Raw genomic sequence first — 17,943 nt, 5'->3', positions numbered from 1 at the left:
ATGAAGATAGCTTTTAGGTCTCAGAAACCCCAGGGTTCTAGACCACACTTCAAGAAACACTGCTCTCCATTAGATAGCCTCTTTCATGTGGAAAGATCCAAAAGATGTAAAACTTAAGGAGAACTTTAAGATGAAAATGGCTGCAAACCAGTTATAACTAAGAATGGGTTGCCTCCCTGCGCAGGGCCAGGAAGATGCCCAGAGTCCCGGGAAACTGATGAAACTTGAAGAAGACACACAGAAGCCCTCCGAGGTAAAGCGCTGCTTGAATTCTATTTGTCAGATGAACGGACCCAGTCAACTAAGGAAAATGCATCTGCAGAGAGACAGCAGCCTCTCTAGAAAACACTTGCCCCTGAATGCATCTTCCTGCCCTTGAGCAATTTTTATCAATGGGAATACAAATCAACAATGATATTTCACTAGCACAAAGGCTCCATGAGACTACTTTTAGAAGGTGGGGAAAAAAGAAACTGTAATAACTTGCCCGGCAGGAAGTCAGGCAATCCTTGGACAAAAGGTAGGATGTGAAGACATGATGACTGACAAGAAAAGAGAATGATGCTGTCAAGCCAAAAGCCTGGAGTATTAGAAAGATTTAAAGAATAAAAAAGATAGAGGGGGAAATATGTGCTCAATAGAAAGAAAGGCTGTGCCATGCTTTTTGCTTTGCTTTGGCAAATCTCCTTCTAAAGCAGTGTAAGAATCCAGCTGTGTGAACTTGAGCACACGAGTAAACTTGTTGGTATCCATTACCTTATCAGTAAAATGGGGAGATAATAAGACCTGCTATGCAGCAGCATTATGAAGATGCAATGAGACAGCAGAAAGGGCGATACACAGTGTCCAGCACATAATAAGTGACCAATAAATTCCAGCTTCTTTTTATGAGAATGGGGAAAGGGAACAAGAACCATCGCTGCAACATTCACTTTCAAGAAAGGATCAAATCAGTGGGCTTTTTCAAAACAGTAGCAAGATGCTCAAGCTGATCAGAGATGAAGGCTTTGAGAGTTTTTTAGGTCAGACTGTTCAGCTGACTGACACATTGGACTAAAATCACATTTTCAATTTTCTAAGAATTTGGAATGAAGAAAGTCTTAAAATGCACAATTTCTCTGAAAATAAGCTTAATGCTGTGGCCCTACTATCAAAAACCAAAATAAAAGAATACATGGTTTTACCCAAAGGCTTTTCAAAGCTCCTAACTTGTCTGGCCACCTTGGCAAGCAGGTCAAGGGCTAGGTGGACCTGGAGAAGGTACCAGGACTAACCTGAATCCCCTCAGCTGCCTAGGACAGATGCCTAGATGACAGCTGTCATCTTCAGACAGGACAATAGGGTAGTTATTGGGAGCAGGGGGAGAGGCACATTTGACCTCTCTACTAAGCATTACAAATGAGAAAAAAAATATCTCCTCCTGTTGGCGCCTTTGTTCCCTAACTCTTCTTTCATTCCATCTGTGGTATAACAGGATGGAGATCTCTTCTCTGCATCTACTGTGGTGAACCCATCCCTTTCACTCACAATGGAGGAAAAACTGACCCTTTACCACCAAAAGCAGGAGAAAGCCTAGTCCTTCAGGATCATAACTGATGTGGCAATTTAAAGCCTATTTTCACCCTCCAAACAGTGAGTCTTATAATGGCCTGGCCAATAAGATGAAAAATAAAAGAAAAATGGCTGACCTCACTTCAAGGTGTACAGCTTATCAGTTGACTAGAAGACCTATTAGAACAATTTCTCTAATATCCAGTGTAACAGATGGCTGAATAATTCCTCCAAGTCTAAGATTTCAAAACTGATTTACAATAATTCTCTGAAAAAAAGTGTCTGAATCAATGCGAGCAGAACATAATGTACCATTTCTGCGGATGCTGAATCTCAGGTCTGAATCAGCACAGAGATCATCAATGTGAGCATCAGTTTCACTACTGTACCGATGAGCCTGAAGTTTTGTTTAGTGGAGACTAACAGCTGATAAACAAAATTAAGGGTCCGAGGGTTGTTTTTTTTAACTTCTTAAAGTAAAAGAGTGAACAGCAGATCACAGATTCTTCAGGCCTTTTGTCTACATGATTAAATAAGGCAGACCTCGCAAACAATGATGCATAACTAGCGCTAATTTTCCACTGTTCTTTCCAGACTGTACATCTCACTCCAATCAAAGAGAAAATCGAAAGGTGAATACAGGCACAATCTGTGCTGTCACCATAGAACATCTCTCATATAACCCTCTGACACTCCCCACCTGGTGGTTTTCCAAGGGCGCCCCTCCCTCATCTGGGAGAACCTACTGAATCTGGCCTGGCCCTTGCCATGCATGTCAGTCGCAACTCCAGCCACTTGAGCTTCCTGCATTTCCTCAAGAGCATCACGCTGCTCTTCAACAGACGGAATTCTTTAGGTCTAAAACCTGCACATTCCCATCCATGTCCAGTTCGCGGACTGACTGTCATTTTCTCCAGAGAGACCAAAAATGACACTGTATCACGAGCCGAGGATTATGATTTTTAAATTATGATTTTACTTAAAAAGGAAGAGGGCAGGAAAAAAGAAAGAGAAAGGAAATAAAGAAAAAGCAAAAGAAGAGCTTTAGAATAGGACAACGTTTACAGATCAGTACAATACTGAGTCACCCATCCTAACAGACTTAGAAAACTCAGCTGTTGGATCTACATGAGGGCCCTGAGCGATCCTTGGCTGACTGCTCTAAGAGCAATTCTTAGCGAAAAAGAGCTGATGTGAAAGGCTGCTGCTGTTTTTTAATGAGCAAAATAATCAACTGAACTGTAAATGTAATACTTTCCATGCAAGTCTTTAAGGTTACAAATGAAGTTGCGGGCATCAGACGACTAGATAACAGTGAATGAAAAGAAGTCTGCCAATTTCAACACTTTAAAAAAAAAAGGACTTTTTCAGAACTCAATCTAGAGAATATTCTATCACCTGCTTTACCGTGCTGATGACTCTATTCTGTGGGTGCTGATCAACTGCTGCCTGCCCAGTGCCCAGGGTTCTCACAGTCTGCTCTTTAAGAAATGGAAAAATGTTATCAACATAGGGCTTTCAAGTCTATCACCCAAACCACTTGCTCATAGGGCATACAAATGAATTTTTATACTAATTCTATCACCAGTTCGTACCTTCAGTTACTGTCTTTTAGAATCACAATCTTCCCAATGGATAGAAAAGCATCCTTTTAGAAGACGACTCTGGTGCTTATACAAAAAAGTGAGAGTCACTGTCAGGAAATATTTATATTATGTATATGCCTCTCTCTCCCCACCTCCAATTCAAACAACGCATCACATTAATTGATGTTTATAATGATGATATAGAACCATCACGAAAAAGTTACATAAGGCAAGAGGTGAAGGAGTCAGGGTGTGGGGACAAGGGGGATCAATCTTGCAATAAAACTGCCATCAAAAATATTTACCCTTAACTATACAGAAAATTCGCATGTCCAGAACAATGCACTCTCTAGGTGGTCCAAATGCTGAGGATTTACTGTGTGCGCTAAATTTTTTAAATTTTATCTTAATGATGATAACATGATGACAATAATGACTGTAGCTGTTTAAAACCTGGCTGCAAATTCTTCAAAACACCTACAGAAAGGTGGGTTCACCCAGTTCACCCTCACACACACACTTAAATTTAGGCAGGCTTTTAAGTCCATTGACCAATAAAGAATGACAGAAGTGACTCTACGCAGCTTCCAGGATGACATCATAAAAGGAGATGAAGTTTCTATCTTGTTGGCTGGAATACTCACATCTGGAGGCCTGAGCCACCACGTAAGAATTCTGACTAGCGCGAGGCTGTTAGAAAGCCAAGCTGCATGGAAAGGCCACTTGTAGGCACTCCATCTAGACTTAGCCTTCAAGTTATTCCAGCCCTGGTGCCAGACACGTGAATGAACAAGACTCCCGATGATCCAATCCCAAACCATGCAGTCACCCCCAGCCTCCTTCCCACCTGAAGTCCCAGGCACAGTGGAGCAGAAACAAGCCACCTGTACTGTGCCCTGCCTGAAGTCCAGACCCACAGAATCTGGAAGCATAATAATATGGCTGTTTGAAGCCACTAGGATTTGAGGCAACTTGCTACACAGCAACAGGAACTGGAACAATGAGGACAGCTCACACCAACTCTGTCAACGTGTCAGATATTGTTCTTAGCACTTTACATGTTTTAACTCCCATAATACATGTAATCCCTACAACGATCTTTTGACGTAGGTGTTCCTATTACCTCTATTTAACATATGAGGAAACTACCTAACAGAGAGGTTACTTCATTTGCCCAAGATTATAAAGCCAGTGAGTGGCACAGGTGGGAAGGGGTTCCAGGTGTCCAGCCCTGGAGTCTTAACCATTAAGCTTCACAGATGAACACATCACAATTAGCCCATTAAGTCCACCTCCCACAGTCAGACAGGACCACAGTAAGTCAGACCTCCTCAATTTAAAGAGACTTCTAGAATGAGACACGCCTACACTTCCAATAATTCCATGGTTGCATCTATGACCTCCGTATCCTCCCAAGCTCCCTGGCAGGGAACTTCTCCATACTTCTAGAAGTCATGCTATCTATAATTTAAACCCATTTCCTCTTAATCAGTTCACAGTGAAGACAGAATACTTGAAAGGCAGTTATAAACTATTTCTTGGCCTTCTCTTCTCTCAGAGTGGCATCAACCAGATCATCTGCCTTCTGTTTTCTAACATCTTACTTCATTTTGTCCCTTTTAGAATAGAATTCCACGGGAGCAAAGGACACACAGGCCCCATTTAATCCAGTTCCAGGCACATGACACACCCTCAAATGTCAGATGGAGGAAGTGCATCCTCTTATTGCATCCTCGCCAAATTCTCCACCTCAGTATGGACTCGCACAGTCCAGAGTTACTCACTCAACAGATACTTATCGAACAGTGATTGCTTCTGTATCCAAATTTTTGCCTGATTTACTTTTTATCTAAAAATAAGAAATATCCTGCTCCCTAACATTCAACATGTACTTTCTTTAAGAGAAACTGAAAATATTTCAAATAAATTCAGAGTATTGGTGATAGCTGCCTAAATAAACTACTAAACTTAATACTACAAAATATGTTCACTTCATGAACAAGTGTAATTACATTTAACCCATTTGATGCCCCTCAACTAATAAAATGAGCTTAGTCACTTAATAAATGCCATTAAAATATAAATATTTGTATTTATTTCAAGCCTTTTCCTTCCAAATTCCTGAAAGTTATTTTGGAAAAAGCTGAAGGTAAGAAACTGCAGAATTTCAGAACATTTGATCTCTAAACTCAGGACAAAGATAATCCATATCTCAAAGTAGACCTTTTTAGACCTTATATTCTTATTTTTTTGGATGACTCTTTTACAGGATCAAATCTAAAAGTTAGCTAACCTAAACTTATTTATCACTTTTCACACCACCGCCACTCATTTTTTGTTTCCCAAGCCAGTCACTACGTGGGAAGGTAAGTCTGACAGAATTATATCCTTTAACAAACCTCCTGCTTAATATCTGACACCCCCATTATCTTCAAGGTTTGTGTAAATAGTTTTGTGACGCTGTTTACATTCCTTTCCCAGGTGCCTTAATTTAAGCTCATTGTGATTTCAGAAGATATTTTCTTTTATTCTTCTAGATAAAGGAACATAAAGGAACATGAGACCATTTCTCTTTTCAGAAACGAGGTTGGTGTTACACGTATTCTTCAGTGAATTTAATACTGTGCCCTACATACTGTGTCCACTGGTTTCCATAATTCTGAAAAAGCATGTTTCCTAGTATCTTTTTCTGTTTTTCCTCCTCTTTCTTCTCCCATTCCTCGAAAAAGATCCCACACTGGCAATCTTGCCTGCCCTTAGACTTTTCAACCCTTCCCACATCACCAGGATGCGCAATCAACTTGACTGCAGTGATATTTAGTGACCAGTCCCTCAGGAAACGGGGCCCTCCCAGAGAATTTCATATTCTCTTCTTTCTCAGAATCTCCCAGATAAAAGGGGCTCACTCACAAGACACTCGGTTCTCAGAGGCCCTCAGAGTACAGTTCACGTCAGGAAGGGAAAGGCCTGCCCCACACCTGCTTTCGGGGGTCACACTCCTGGGTCACACCATCCAGAGCAGCCCTTACAGCCGAGAAGCAGCAGCTGCATGTGAGATGCCTCCTTCCTCCCTGGCACAGGGCCACAGGGCGTGTGCAAAGCCCCACCTCACACAGGGGAAGCAAAGCGAGCCTGGAAGACAAGATCTATCATCTTTGTCTTGCTCCGCCTGTTCTGAGAAGGGTGGAGGAATGCAGGGAGGAAGGAGGAAAAGAAGAAGGACAGAGTAGATCAGACGAGGCTCGAGAGAACAGAAGTGGGAAGACCTGTTATGTGGCTATCAGAGTAGTCCAGGAGACAGGTAATGAGTGCTTGAAAGAGTTGTGCTGTAGAGACATGCAAAGGAAGGGAAAGTATGCAACGAGCATTTTGGAGGTCAACTGCAAGGACCTGGTGACTGACTGGATGTGGTGTGAGTAAGTTAAGGAACTTTACAGAAGACGTTCAAAGGAGGCAACAGTTCAGATGATGCAGCATGGAATGGTATGCAAGCAAGCCCAAACTGGTGAGATGAACGAGAGCCAGCCCCCTGCCTCTCATGGACAAAGGCTGGTTCAACAGGGGAACAGATCCAAGGTGGAGGAGTCCAGGCTGGCCTTAGAGCCTCTCCCGGAGAGGACCTCTTAGTGTTAATCCACCCTAGCATCCCTATTTGATTCTCCCAAGGACGAGATCCCTGGCAGAAGGCCATAAACTGAACCAAAGCCTCAAATATTCCTAGAAACAGCAGATACCTCTTGATAACAGCCTGCTAACCTGGGAAGCTCCACCCTCAGCATAACTCAGATGCCTTGCTGACCCATCTTCCAAATGAAATGAGTCTCCCAAAGTAGAAGTGGCAAAATGAAGTTCAAGCTGACAGGGTAGTCACCCTTTGATATTTTCTCTCAATCAGGTCCACATCAGACTTTCAAGGGAGAAGTGGTACATTTCACTCAAAAACATGTCCATGTCCCATCATATGAAACCCACTGATCTTGCCATCAGACAAACAGGGCTGGTATCTCTACAACAGCACTGGCCAGCAGAATTTGCTGTGTTGATGGAAATGACTATTAAGTACTTGAATTGACAGTAGACCTGAATTTTTAGTTTTATTTAATTTTAATTACTTTAAATAGCCACACGTGACTAGTGGTAAGGTGGACAGAGTAGGCTTAGAACTTAAAAAAAGACATGCGGGCCAGATCACATCTGTCCCAAGACACCAGGAAAAAAAATGTCGTGGAATTATATTTCTCTACTGCAAGGAAGCTGAGTCTCTTAAGCTCCAGCATCTGCTCAAGCTGTTTTCCAGCTCTGAGCTCTTCTTTGGTCATTACTACAACTACATATCAATGTGCCTCCAAAACATCTGTTTGGAAGGTCCTCTGAGACCTAGCCCAACTGCCCATCCACTGCAGGAACATTCTCCAAGATATCCCCGCAGATTTCTACGCAATCATTCCCAAGTTTCCCCAGCAGCAGTGACACTCAGCATCAGGAGAGGCAGTCCATGCCCAAGTCCAAGAATACTGTTTCAAAGGGAAATCGAGAACCCATAAAATCATAAAAAACTAATAGTGCACCATGCTTGCCTCTTATGTAGCCGTTTCACGTGCACTATCTCATTTAAGCCTCACAATAACCTTAGGACATAAGCATTTAGTAAACACATTTATTTTAAAGAGGTTAAGTGACTAGCCAAGGCAATATGGCTTAAATATGGTAGCTATATATCCTAACTTGGCATGTCTTCCAAGGGATGTGAGATCAAAAGACAGTGAGAGAAGGAAAAGCTGGGGTTGCAAAGGGGGAAGACACAGAAGAGTGATCAGAGAAGAGAATATAGTTATGTACATCAAATAGTAACCTTAGAAATCAATCTATTTCAATTTCAATCATTAAACACAAACAGACTAAGTTCCAAAGGGTTAAGCACCTCAGTCTCTGCCCAGTTTAAAGAGGACTACGCTCTAAAACAGTGGTTTTCAAAGTGTGGTCCCCGGACCGGCAGCATCAGCATCACTTGGACATCTGATAGAAATGCAAATTCTCAGGCCCCCTCCAAGACTTCCTAAAAGAGAAACTCTGGGGGTAGGGCCCACAGTCTGTGTCTAAATACGCCCTCTTGGTGGTTCTGATGCTCACCCCTGTTTGAGAACCACTGCTTGAGAATTGTACATTGAAGGCCCAAGCCGTTCCTCTGGGAAACAAACAAGCTTGGTCACTAAGGGAAAGGAAAGGATGCTGCGGGTTGTGAAGTTGGGGACATGTCCTGTTGACATCAGCCCTGGCTTACCACACCCCGGGTAATAAGCACCGTAAACTCTGAACTGACTCATGGCAGCAGACACACCTCCTGTCACCTCCTGTGACTGGGGCAGAGAGGAAAGTTCTTTCCTCAGAAAATCTTGGTTTATAGGTGGGAAAAAGGTATACTTTATAGGCAGTACCAGACTGTGAACACAGTATCCTAGCTTCAAACCTCATTCAATAAAATACTATTTGGTACATGACAGAGTGTTCCCACGTGTGAAAAAGTAAGCTTCTAGGAGTAAGACTGGGATTCCAGTTTCTCAGAGAAATGAGATATATGAGAATACACAGAATATTATAGAACCACTTGTCTCTCTGCTATTTTAATAATAATAATAGTAATAGTAATAATAGCAGGCATTTACTCAATGTTTTCAATGGACCCAGCAATGTGCTAAGTGCTACATATGCATTATTTCATTTCACCCTCACACATCTCCATGAGATAAGAACTATTATTGTCTCCATTTTATCCATGAGGCTTCCGCAGGTCAAGTTCCCTGAGGTTACACAGCAAGCAGGAGGCAGGACCAGAAAGCAAACCATGTCTATCTGTTTCTAAACAATCCAAAATACTATCTCCGTTTACATTTTAACACACATTCTAACTTTAAATCTATTCAACCTTATTCATGCTCTTTATGCTGAGTTTTAAGTACTTTACGTTGTTGAGTATTTAAGGTTAAAGCATTGTCATTCCTTTAATGCTGTTATGCCACATGCTGTTCAAAAAAAGTCCTCACTCACTCAGTTTACCCCAAGTCCTTCAGCAAGTGCTCAAGAATCAGGACAGCTCACAGTGAAGGATTCATGGCAATAAGGATATCCAAAAACTGGGTCAGAGGTAAGAACTAACTTTATTCCCACTATGCTCTGGCAACAGGCCCAGGGAAGACCCCTGCAACCACCTGGATCAAAGCCAGCCCTCTCTGCTCACTGCTCCCACAGCACATCAGGCTGGTCTCCGTTATGGTACTTAATGTACGTGAATGTCCACACACAGACCCACTAATCGGTGAGCTCTTGAGACTAGCAACTAGGCCTGATTCCTCTGTGTGCTTCCAGAGCACTAAATACACAATAAACACTTAACAGACGGTTTGCAAAACAGATGGTAAGACATACAAATTCTTAGGTAACAGGGAAGTATAATTTGAATATAAGACGTAGAACGATGAGACTTTTAAAAGCAAATAGGAGAAAACCTTTGGGATGCAGGCCTAAGCAAAATGTTCTTAGATATGACACCAAAAGCACAATCCATAAAAGGAAAAAAATAATCAATAAATTGGACTTAATCAAAATTAAAAACTTTTGCCCTGCAAAAGATGCTGTTAAAAGGATGAAAAGACAAACTATATACTGAAAAAAAAATACATGGAAGCCATATATCTGACAAAGCACTCATACCTAAAATATATAAGGAACTCTCAAAGCTCAACAGTAAAAAAGTAACAATCCAGTTAGAACATGGGCAAAAGACATGAGCAGACCACCAGAGAGGATATACAGATGGCAAAGCAGCACATGAAAAGATGTTCAACATCATAAGCCATCAGGGAATGCAAGCTAAAACCACAAAGAGACTAGAACACTTATTGGAACAGCTAAAATAATAAACAAATGCTGGTGAGGAAGCAGAGAAACTGGATCTCTCATACACTGCTGGTGGCAACGTAAAATAGTACAGGCACTCTGCAAGTTTAGCAGTTTCTTAAAAAACTAAACATACACTTACCATACAAAATCCAGCAATCACACTCCTGGGCATTTACCCCAGAGAAATGAAAATATATGTCCACACAAAAACCTGTACACAAAGGTTCATAGCAACTTTGACTGTAAGAGTCAAAAACTGGAAACAACCTGAATGTCCTTCAAGAGGTGAGTGGTCAAACAAACTGTGGTACATCCATACCATGGAATACTACTCAGCAATGAAAAGGAATGAACTCTTGATAATGCAACAGCTTGGGTACATCTCATGGTATTATGCTGAGAGAATAAGCCAATCTCAAAACGTCAGTCATATGCTACATGGTTTTATTTCTGCAACATTCTCAAAATTATAGAGATGGAAAACAGATTAGTGGTTGCTATGGTTTAGAGATGGGGTAGGGGGGAGAGGAGGGTGGATGTGACTAAAGGAGTGGCACAAGGAAGATCCTCAAGGTGCTAGACTAGTTCTGTATCCTGATTGTGGTGGCTACAGAAATCTACACACATGAAAAAACTGCATAGACATATATACACAGACACAAATGTGTGCATGTAAAACTGGTGAAATCTCAATGTACTCTGTGGATTGTATCAATGTCCATTTCCTGGTTCTGCGATTGTACCATGGTTATATAAGATGTTAGAAATGGGGGAAACTGGGTGAAGAGTGCACAGGACCTCTCTACTATTTTTGCAACTTCCTATAAAGCTATAATCATTTCAAAATAAAAAGTGGGGAAAAAAAGTGAACGACAGGCATTTTACTTAAAAACAAAGCAAACAAACAAAAGAGAGGGTATATAGCCACACTACTGGCCAGTGAGGTCCCAAACACAGATTTAAACACACATAGTAGGACAATGTGACTTTATTTTTTACAAAGTTAAATTCAATTCTCCAGCGTCTTAACAGGGATGCATTTCCTAACACCTTAGAGATACTCCCCATTCCCCTCATAAAAGGAAAAAAAAATTCGAGATGTGTGGGCTCCTTTGGGATTCCAGGAGTCCCCTCCTAAGGGCCTGGAATGGATGTACCCTAAGGTTTCACAGGGACAGAAACCAAGGGCCTCACAAGTTAGAGGAGAACTCGGCATGGTGCCAACACACAAGCCCAGGCGGGGCTTCCTTCCAGCCAAAGTAGCATAATGACCTACCCACAATGGCCAAGATTAAAATTTTGCCTTTCCTCCAAGACAAAACAAAGTCAAACCAACAAAATAAAATTTGAAAAAAAAGCACTAAGCAAACAAACAAAAACTTCAACGAACTCAGACTCTTTCCAGCCAACCTTATAATCAAGCATGTCCTCTTACTTGACCTCCAAGTTACCCCATGCTTTTCAAGTATTCTATTGCCTAGTGTATTCTGGGACCTAAGAACCTACCAAAATTAATGAAAAACTAGGAGGAGAAAAATTATTCAAATCACTAGAGAATTTCCTGACCTGAGTTTCCATATGCATTTAAAATGCAGACAGCCACGACGTGGTGGGAGGGATGCTACTTCAGGAGAATTTTGCATACATATCAGAGCTACTAACAGGTCTTACAAAGTTACTTCCTTTTAATTTATTGGTCTGGAAAATCTTTCAGATTTTTACAATTTTCACTAGCAATTCCCTTGTTTCATAAGTCATTAATTTTTTTTAAAGCCTTAAGGTATAGAGTACTTTATCGTTTTCAAAGACCTTTCACAAATTACTACGAAGAAACACTGCTCTGGTACGCAGGGGCGGCACTTTTCAACAGAACTCTCACCAGCCAGGCTGTCGTCTAATTCCAATTAGTTCGGCCATGTTTCCCCCAGGCTCTGGGTCCACACTTCTCCACAGGGGTAGACATCAAAAAAAGCAGAGCTCTATCCACAGAAGCCTCCAGACTAACTGGCCACAGGCAGACACTCTCAAGTCTAATCAGCAGACTGCCTTCCCATAAAATCACTCACATTTCTGCATTCATGTGCTTTTCTCAACGACAGCACTTTAAAATCTCATTTAAACTCAAAGTCCCCCATTAGCTTCCATGAAAAGATGTATTTTTAAATGCTTTGATCTCCACATGCCCTTCAGCACATTAGTATTCTTCACCCTCCACCAGGCGCACAGAACCTAAAAGACCAAGACTTCTGTGCATTTTAAAAAGAACGGGGAGAGGGAGAGGAGTAAAAAGGGCAGCACCTTCTCTCCCTCCCGACCACCTGCGGCGTTTGTAAGGTTTCCTTATCTGTCTTAAAAAATCTATCTCACAGAAGCAAAAGCATACTCATGCGAAAACTAAACATCCTCCTCCACACACACCCCTCCCCTCACACACCCATCAGGGAGAGGAGGGGTCTCTAGAGCTTTCTCCTCTGTGTCCTACGCCTTTTCATTCTGGTCAAACCAGTGGTTTCCAACCCTCGACTCTCCTGCAAGACAGTTCAAAGTGTATTTAAGTATTGTTCCCACATAATTCCCATAAAGAGCGTTCACAGTAGATACGCTATAATGCTCAGAGCAATGTGATGGGAAGTAAATTTCACATTGGTCTAGATTCTTCAAGAACTGCGATCTAGAGAGGCCTCTCTAGAGATTAGGGAATCGTTAAGTTGGGGCTGACGTCCACAGGGAGCCGCCAGGGTGGAGGAGCGGTGGGCAGCCAGGAGCGGTGGGAAGCCAGGGGAAAACCTTAAGTCACTTTGACAGGGACCCACAGACCAGTTTTGGAAGCGGAGGGCCACGACTGTTCAACATTTCAAGCCCTGACTTTTCACTTCCAGAAAAGGAAGGAAATTTTTTGGAATAGCAGCTATTAATATCTCTCTATTCTGGTTTTACTCGCTAGGGCAAGTAACGTCATTGTTTGGGGGTAGTCAAATGTATTTTAGGGTATTATAAGTGGCTTTCTTGACCCCCTACCCCCACCATCAAGGCCTTTATAAGCAGTACAAAAACTCGATTCTCAAAATACCCCTCACAAGAAGATAATGGGCAACCATGTCCACAATATCAGGACAGAGCAAGGGAGCTGAGGAAGCTGAGGGTCCAAGGGCGCAAAACGTTTGGTCCAAAGCGCAAAGCCTCCGGAGGCCGTGAGGTCAGAGCTCCCGTCTACGGAAGCCCCAGTCCAGGTGATCCACACGCTAGCCGAGCATTTTCCAAAGCATCTGCCACTTGGAGACGGTAAACCAACACTGAAGCCAAAAAAGCAAAACCCTTCGAACAAAAATGGAAAGGGAAAGTCTTCCCAACCACCAATCAAGATACTTAGAGAGTAGGGCGTGGCGAGGCGCGGGAGCTGCGGGCAGAGAGCCGAGATTCCCGGTCTGGGCTCCTAACAGGGGAAACTTGGAAATGTTGCTGCGAGCTCAGTCCAGGCGGCGCAGGCCCTCGATGTGGGTGCGCGCCGGGGCTCCTCTGTTTCGCCGCCTGGTCCTCCAGCCCGGCGCCTACGGGGCGCGTTCGGCCCCTACCCCGGCGCAAGGCCCCAGCTCCGCTCAGCTGTCAACGGCCGACGCGCCCATCTCCCTCCCGCCACAAATGTCACATTCCAAGGAAAACCAGTTCCACTTGGAAAGTTTGATTCACCCCCCCCCAGCCCCCCCGCTGCAGCCAGATTCTTCTATAGGCAGCACCAGCAGCTAGGGAGAGCTAGATCTAACTCCCCGGATTCTGTTAAAGAAACTTGTCTGGGGAGAACAAAGGAGCAGCAGCTAACGCGATCCGAGCCTCGGGGTCCGGGGCGCGATGCTTGGCTACCTCCCCCACCCACCCCGGACCCGCCAGAGCCGAGCCTCCCGCGCCGACAGGAAGCCGCCGTCCCGGAGCGCCGCAGCCCGTCGGGCGGGCCGGTGCGCGCCTTTGTCTCGCGCGGAGGGAAGCGGCCACCCGCCACCGCCTTCCGCTCCCTCCCTCGGCGGCGGGAGCCCCGCGCGCGGGCACGTCTTGGAGGGCGCAGCCATATGGCAGCGCCCCCCCGGAAAGGCTGGCCCCCGCATCGGGGGCGCGCCGGCACCCCGGGGCCCCGGGCCGGGCGGGCCGACACAACTTCCCAGTCGCCGATGGGGCAAGGGGCGGCGCGGCGCTGTGACCCGGCCCGCCGGCACCGGGGGCCTGCAGGCTGGCGCGGGAACTGAGTTCTGCTCTTTTTTTAAATAATCCGGGTAAGAGAGAGCAAGATTCCGGTGGCGGGCACTCCTGGCCCCCGGAGCCGAATCGTGTGCCCAGGTCGCTCCGGAGCCGGGGCGATCTTAGCCCCCGGTTCCCTGCCCCGAGCAGCAGAAGGCGGGGGAGCCCCGGACGGCTGGGTCCTTCTCTTGGGAGACTCGGAGGCGCCCTCCCTGCACCCCGACCAGGGACTGGTTACCTTTCACCGCAGGCTCACAAGTTCCGCGGCGCAACTTTGCCCTCCACATGAGGCGATCATGGCTAGTTCAGTGCCGCGGCTGGGGGAGGCGGCCGCCGGGCAGCGCTCTGGGCATGGCGTGTGGCAGCGCGGGGAGACGGCGCCCGACAATCAACCCCATTCACACAGGAAGGAGAGAAATACCAGGGCTTCCCCTCCAGCCCCAAACCCGACAACGCTGCTGGGTCCTAGAGCGTCCCGCGCGCTCCCACCGCCGCCTGCGCTCCCGTCTCCCGCGCGCCGGTCGGGGAGGGTCGTCCGGACTCGTCACTGTAACCCTACACTCCACCCCCGGCCGGCGCCCGGCCGCTGGGCCCTAGAGCCCGTCACCAGCCGCCCGCCGCCCCTCCCCGGGCACGCGAGATTGCCTGCTGAAATTGCCCCGAGCTCAAGCTGACGTGCCTCCCCGAGAGTTAGGAGGGCGACAGCCTCCCTTGCTTTGTCCCCTGCCGCGGTTTAATTAATGTCAGACTCACCAGTTCTCCTTCTTTCGACTTACTCGTCGTTCCCACCAGGCCAACTCCGGCAGAAGTCGGTTTCCCGATCTGCCTTCCAAGTCCAGGTTAGGTTCTGCTTCGGATTTTTTCTTCTTAAGTGAAATTTGCAGGTGAAAAGTGGCCACGCTTTTCTCTTTGCATTCCCCAGGCCTCAGTGCGTCTATCACACACTGGGGTTGGGCGACAAGCTGCTACTGTGTGCTACCGTTGACGAGCAGAAGGGCCCAAACAGATCTCACAGCCTTAGATAGTAAATGTGTTGGCAGGACTGTCCATCCTGTGGCCACAAACCCCCAGGCTGTTATCTGCCCCAGTGGAGGCAAAGAAAATGACTCTGGAAAAACGTCGCTGATTCTCTCCCACCTCTTGCTAATTAACACTAGTCGCTCACCCCATTATACTCATTTAATACTCAGCAGACCTCTGGAGCCTTGATCTGGAGACCTGGAACCGCCCCCACCATAACATTTCTCCCTAGCTTTCAGGGGTGCTCTCTGCTGCTCAGAGGATGAGAGACCAGCACACAATGCAGTTGCTGTGGAAGATGTTAATAAGGAGAGTCAGCGCATACCACACCACTTATCTGGTGCTCTGCTCCTCTCTTTGCCTTGTCACTGGACCAGGATTCCTGCAGGGATTCCTGCCTGGATTGTGGCAATCACCTAACGAGTCTGTCAGCAGTTTTATCCCTCCAGTCAGTCCTGGTGGGTGGTGTAGCCTTCTGATTCCAGTCTAGTCTTCTGATTCCCAGAATGGCTAGCTCAGGAACCTCTCCTCTCCAAAGAATGCCCAAATGCAGTAATTTAACAATTATTTACCAAGTACCTACACTATTTAAAGTCAGCTATCCTAGGACTTGATAGCACACAAAAGAAATAAACAGCAGCTCACCAGCCCTTCAAGGATTTATTACCTATTTAAGAAGATAAGATAGCAAATAGAAAACAAGGAAGCAACAAGGCAGGAGATCCAAGCACTGCAGATGCCTGGGAAAGCGGGAGAGAAGATCTGACTCCATGCAGGAGAAGGGGAGCCTGGAAGGATGGGGGAGCTCAGATACAGCCAGCATTTATATGTATTTAGCGTAGACTGGGGAAGAGGTAATGAATAGAAAAAGGAGGGAAAGAAGGAAGGAAACTAACATTTATTTATTGCCCCCTATTAGATACCATACTATATCCTAGGAGGCAGCAGAATTTATCAGTTACAAGCATCCACTGAAACAAAACGGGCATGGATTGAGTCACAATGCAGCCACTTCTCCACCACCTGTGTGATCTTGGGCAAGTCACCTCACTTCTGTAAGCCTCAGTTTCTTCATTTGCAAGATGATGAAAATAGCACCAAGCCTCACAGGGTGGTTGGGACTGAATAAAGTAACAAATGTAAAATACTAAACACAATGCATATAAGTGCTCAACATACATTTGCTCTTATTATTTGAGCCAATCCTCCAACAGCCCTGTGAGATAGGGAGAATCTGGGAAATAGGTGCAGGAAGCAATGACACGTGAGGTTGGGGCAAAGAAGATGGAAAGGAAGAGAGAGATACCATGTAGATACCACATCTTTGAAGATATCAAATTCAATGAAGAAAGCTAGCAAATCTTTGAAGCAAGTTTTACTCTTTTCATTGACTAAATGGTTATCCTGGGAGAAAGAACAAAATAATCAAGTTAACACAGATTTTGAGCAAGGGTCATAGGAAGAATGGAACATTCTTAGAAGAATGGGTCATTGGACCAATAATGGAAGAAGCATAGTTGAGGGGAGAACTGGTCTGAGAAAGACGTTGAGAGACTTACTGTCCTCTGAGCAAAAGGAAATAGGAACAACAGCCTGGGTGAGAATTCGAGAACAGAGGTGTGCAAAAAAAAAAAGAGGTGAAGCTGTGACGACCAGTTTCCCTGGAGAACACCCACAATGAAACATTAGCGAAAGAAGGAGGAAGAAGAGAAAGAGGCTAGAGAAGTAGAAGAACTGGGCAGGTTTAAAGGGATGGAAGCCAGAGGAAGTTTTAAGAAGATGGTCCCTATATCAAATGCTACAGATTTCTAGACTTCCGACGAAATGATAGGCACAGCTTGTGGGCTCAAGAATCTTCTGATTCAATCAGGTAGACCTAGTCCAGATTCTTCAAATTGATCCCAAGAGATGCTACAAGAGTCAAATGCATGGCAGCAGAAAGTACTACTGGAGGCCAATTTTTCTGCTCCATGCACCTTAATTTCCTCAACTATTAATAATCACTACATCAAATATAGAAAATAAATAATCTTCTACATCAAATACAGCTGCATCTATTGTTTCGGAACTAAGGCCTGAGAAAAAGACTTCGGATTAGTAAGAGGTCGTCAAACACTTTACGGTGTATTGGGTTGGAGATTCCAGTGTATGGTTGGGACCAAATAGAAACAAGGTATGTTTACAGTAAAAACTGAATGCTGCTTTACTAGCAGCCAGGTAGGGAACAAGTCAGCATCTGTGTTTTCTTTGGATCCATATACTCATTCTAAAGGTCAGCATCCTTTCTAAAGTTACCAAGTTGTCTTTTACTCACCCCTAGGAAAGTTAAGGTGATGGAACAATGTCAGTGCTCTTAAGGACAGCTCAGAGAACAGTCTTTAACTCCAAATAGGGCAGGTGTCAGGATGTTCCAGACAAGCACAGACGCCAGGAGAAGAGTGAGGTAACAGAGGCATCCAAGTAGAGGAGAAGCAGCATGGCCTTTAGAGAAAGTCCTGGGTTCTAGTCCTGGTTCCACCTATTTCCAGCTATGGAGAGTAACACGAGCCTCAGCTTCCTCCTCTGTAAAATGGGAATAATTAGACTTACTCCATAGGCTTATTGTAAGGATCAAATTAGATAACATATGTCAAGTGCTGGGCACATCATAGGAATTCAGTAA

At 44.9% G+C, this 17,943-nt stretch overlaps 1 protein-coding gene across 27 annotated transcripts in view; it reads right to left on the bottom strand.

The window, feature by feature from the left end:
• AMOTL1 (angiomotin like 1) overlaps window positions 1-17,943 on the bottom strand; it is a 154,382-nt gene that overhangs the window by 85,194 nt on the left and 51,245 nt on the right. Inside the window, exons 1-3 of one of the 27 annotated variants that reach the window (XM_070622920.1) lie at window positions 13,401-13,639; window positions 3,147-3,221; window positions 2,950-3,032 (exon numbers count right to left, since the gene is read on the bottom strand). The exons of 20 other annotated variants lie outside the window; for them this stretch is intronic. Coding sequence is in view for 2 of the 7 variants with exons in the window: in XM_008513755.2 (XP_008511977.1) it covers window positions 14,500-14,548 (49 nt within the window). In the remaining 5 variants the exon portion in view is untranslated. Of the gene's footprint in view, window positions 1-2,949; window positions 3,033-3,146; window positions 3,222-3,442; window positions 3,701-13,400; window positions 13,640-14,499; window positions 14,909-15,014; window positions 15,696-17,943 lie in introns of those variants that run through there. 6 more of the 27 variants (XM_070622919.1, XM_070622922.1, XM_070622923.1 and 3 more) reach the window with 6 other exon arrangements.

Source organism: Equus przewalskii, chromosome 6, assembly GCF_037783145.1.
Source record: "Equus przewalskii isolate Varuska chromosome 6, EquPr2, whole genome shotgun sequence".
In the NCBI taxonomy this organism is placed as follows: Eukaryota; Metazoa; Chordata; class Mammalia; order Perissodactyla; family Equidae; genus Equus; species Equus przewalskii.
The sequence above is the reverse complement of the archived record's forward strand: the minus strand, read 5'-3'. Positions and strand labels throughout refer to the sequence as shown.